The sequence below is a fragment of the Eimeria tenella genome, genomic scaffold (genome assembly GCF_000499545.2).
Source record: "Eimeria tenella Houghton genomic scaffold, Eth_scaff1082, whole genome shotgun sequence".
Classification (NCBI taxonomy): domain Eukaryota; phylum Apicomplexa; class Conoidasida; order Eucoccidiorida; family Eimeriidae; genus Eimeria; species Eimeria tenella.
In genome coordinates, this window is record NW_013543556.1 from 1 (window position 1) to 3,506 (window position 3,506).

The following is a 3,506-nucleotide window of genomic DNA, read 5'->3' on the forward strand; positions in this document are numbered from 1 at the left end:
GCATCTCTCGCTGCTACTACTGCTGCTGCCCGCAGCAGCAGCACAGATTTGCTGCTGCCCACTCCCAGGCTATCTCCGTAACATTGCAGCAACAAGTTTTTCGCTGCAGCAGCAGCAAACGGTGTAGAGCTATTCCGTGCAGCAGCAGCAGCAGCAGCAGCAGCAGCAGCAGCAGCAGCAGGTTCTGTTGCTGCAGCGGCACAACTGACGGCAGCAAATGCAGCACGAGAGCATGGCTTTCCATTTTAACCACCTTTGCATCCCTTTTGCTGCTGTTTCCTAAACCCTAAACCCTAATTGAGTCTGGAAAGTTTGAGGGTTTAGGGTTTTGAGGTCCTAGGCAGCTGCAGTGGCTAGCTGTGGCTAGCCACAGCTAGCCAAAACGTGAGCCGCAGCTAGCCACACAGCTAGCCACAGCTAGCTGTGGCTAGCCGCACCTCGCCAGCAGCGAACCAGTAGAGCTAGCTGCAGCTAGCTGCAGCTAGCCGCAGCTAGCTGGAGCTGGCTGCATCTAGCTGTTAGCTGCAGCTAGCTGTTACAGCTGGCTGCAGCTAGCTGTAAATAGCTGCGGCTAGCTGCAACTAGCTGAGGCTAGCTGTAACTAGCTTTGGCTAGCTGCCGCCAGCTGCAGTTATCCGCAGTGCTAGCTGTGGCTAGCTGCGGCTGGCCACAGCTAGCCACAGCTAGCCAGTAGAACCATCCACTGCCAGCCACAGCTAGCCACCAGAGTTAGCTACAGCTGGCCACAGCTAGCCACAGTTAACCCCAGCTGGCCACAGCTAGCCACGGCTAGCCAGCAGAGCTAGCCGTAGCTAGCTACAGCTAGCCACAGCTTGCCACGGCTAGCCACAGCTAGCCACAGCTAACCACAGCTAGCTGCAGCGAACGCAGTCCTCCAAGGAGACGGAAAGGGGATCTCTGGTTTTAATACTGAGCCGGTGCTTGTCTAGGGTTTAGGGTTTTGGGATCTAGGGCTTAGGCTTTAGGGTTTAGGGTTTGAAGCTGGGGTTTAGAGTTAGGGGTTGGAGTTTAGGGTAGGCTTTAGGAGTTAGGGTTTAGGGTTTGAGGGATACGGTTTAGGGTTGAGCTCTCAGGGCCTAGGGTTTGGGCTTCAGAGTCTTACGATTGAGAGCCTGCGTTTAAGGGTTTAGGGTTTAGGGCTTTTGGGGGTTGAGGATCGGGGTTTACGGTTTAGGGTTTAGCGTTTAGGGTTTGGGGGTTAGGGTTTAGGGTTTGGGTTCAGGGTTTAGGGTTTGGTAGCCAGCCCGCCGCAGACAGTCCCATCCGAGGACCCGGGCAGCAGCTAGCTGCTGCTGGCTAGCTGCTGCTGCTGCAGCTAGCTGCTGCTGCCTAGCAGCAGCTAGCTGCTGCAGCAGAACATCTAACCAGTGGTGTTGCTGCTGGGGTGTATTGAAGACACCTGAGGTGTACATACACCTCAGCACTGCGGCTGTCTTTTTTGTTTAAAGACACTAAATTAGAATTTAGGTCCAGCAAAAATGCGATTCGAGGGTTTAAGGTTTAGCGATTAGGGTTTAGGGTTCAGGGTTTAGGGTTTAAGGGTTGTCAGCCCCGCCCGCCAGCCGCTGCTCTCTGCTTGGCGACGGGAAGTGAAATGAAAGCCCTAGACCCCAAACCCTGAACCCTAAACCGTAAACCCTAAAACCTGAAACTATGAACCATAAACCCTAACTCGTTTTTCCTGCTCTTCAGAAAAGTTGTTTCCGCTTTGTGGGGCCGCGCTCGGGCGACGTCCGCCCTGCCAAACCCCAAACCCTAAACCCTACACCCTAAACCCTCGACTAAACCCTAAACCCTCAAAATGCTGGCAGAAGACCAAAACGTCCCTTCGGCCAACAGCGAGGATGTCGCTACCCCAGTTTCAATGAATCCGATCAAGGCAAGTCCAAACCCTCCACATTAAACCCTAAACCCTCAACCCTAAACCCTAGGGGGCTAGCCAAAGGCCCTAAAGCCTAGGGGTTTTATTGCATGTGTTTGGGTTGTGTCCAAGCGCTGTTGCTGCTGCTGCTGCTGTTGCTGCTGCTGCTGCACTGCCGAATCAGCATTTCCGGCGAATTATCTTAGACACAGCAGCTAGAAACCCGGTGTCTAGGGTTTACCAGTGTTTAGTAGGGTTTATGAGGGTTTAGTAGGGTATATTAGGGTTTTCTAGCCTTCATATGGCTTAGTAGGGTTTAGGGTTTGTAGAGATTCATCAGGGTTTGCTAGCGTCTAGAAGCGTTTTCAGCACCTGCAGGCCATTAACTAGAGGTCCGAGTCATCAGAGATTCTTTCCAAAGTGTCCCGTCTACATATTTCAAGGGTTTAGGGTTTAGGGTTTAGGGTTTGCTGCAGTCGTACGACAACAGCCAGTGGCTGCACAGCCGCGGCGCGAGAGAAGTTCGAATCTTGTGCGAATATTTGGAAGTCCGGGACCGCCTGAGGGCTGAGGGTTTCGGGTTTCGGGTTTAGGGTTTAGGGTTTAGGGTTTAGGGTTTAGGGTTTGCTGCAGTCGTACGACAACAGCCAGTGGCTGCAGCCAGTGGCTGCACAGCCGCGGCGCGAGAGAAGTTCGAATCTTGTGTGAATATTTGGAAGTCCGGGACCGCCTGAGGCCTGAGGGTTTCGGGTTTCGGGTTTAGGGTTTAGGGTTTAGGGTTTAGGGTTTAGGGTTTGCTGCAGTCGTACGACAACAGCCAGTGGCTGCACAGCCGCGGCGCGAGAGAAGTTCGAATCTTGTGTGAATATTTGGAAGTCCGGGACCGCCTGAGGGCTGAGGGTTTCGGGTTTCGGGTTTAGGGTTTAGGGTTTAGGGTTTAGGGTTTAGGGTTTAGTGTTTGCTGCAGTCGTACGACAACAGCCAGTGGCTGCACAGCCGCGGCGCGAGAGAAGTTCGAATCTTGTGCGAATATTTGGAAGTCCGGGACCGCCTGAGGGCTGAGGGTTTCGGGTTTCGGGTTTAGGGTTTAGGGTTTAGGGTTTAGGGTTTAGGGTTTGCTGCAGTCGTACGACAACAGCCAGTGGCTGCACAGCCGCGGCGCGAGAGAAGTTCGAATCTTGTGCGAATATTTGGAAGTCCGGGACCGCCTGAGGGCTGAGGGTTTCGGGTTTCGGGTTTAGGGTTTAGGGTTTAGGGTTTAGGGTTTAGGGTTTGCTGCAGTCGTACGACAACAGCCAGTGGCTGCACAGCCGCGGCGCGAGAGAAGTTCGAATCTTGTGCGAATATTTGGAAGTCCAGGACCGCCTGAGGGCTGAGGGTTTCGGGTTTCGGGTTTAGGGTTTAGGGTTTAGGGTTTAGGGTTTAGGGTTTGCTGCAGTCGTACGACAACAGCCAGTGGCTGCACAGCCGCGGCGCGAGAGAAGTTCGAATCTTGTGCGAATATTTGGAAGTCCGGGACCGCCTGAGGGCTGAGGGTTTCGGGTTTCGGGTTTAGGGTTTAGGGTTTAGGGTTTAGGGTTTGCTGCAGTCGTACGACAACACCCAGTGGCTGCACAGCCGCGGC

At 53.9% G+C, this 3,506-nt stretch overlaps 1 protein-coding gene across 1 annotated transcript; it reads left to right on the forward strand.

The window, feature by feature from the left end:
- Positions 1–1,822: 1,822 nt before the first annotated feature.
- On the forward strand, positions 1,823–3,437 carry ETH_00012020 (uncharacterized protein; the record flags this gene model as incomplete). Its single annotated transcript, XM_013378845.1, has 2 exons — positions 1,823–1,900; positions 3,417–3,437. 2 exons carry the CDS (start codon positions 1,823–1,825, stop codon positions 3,435–3,437), a joined length of 99 nt encoding a protein of 32 aa, XP_013234299.1.
- Positions 3,438–3,506: the final 69 nt, after the last annotated feature.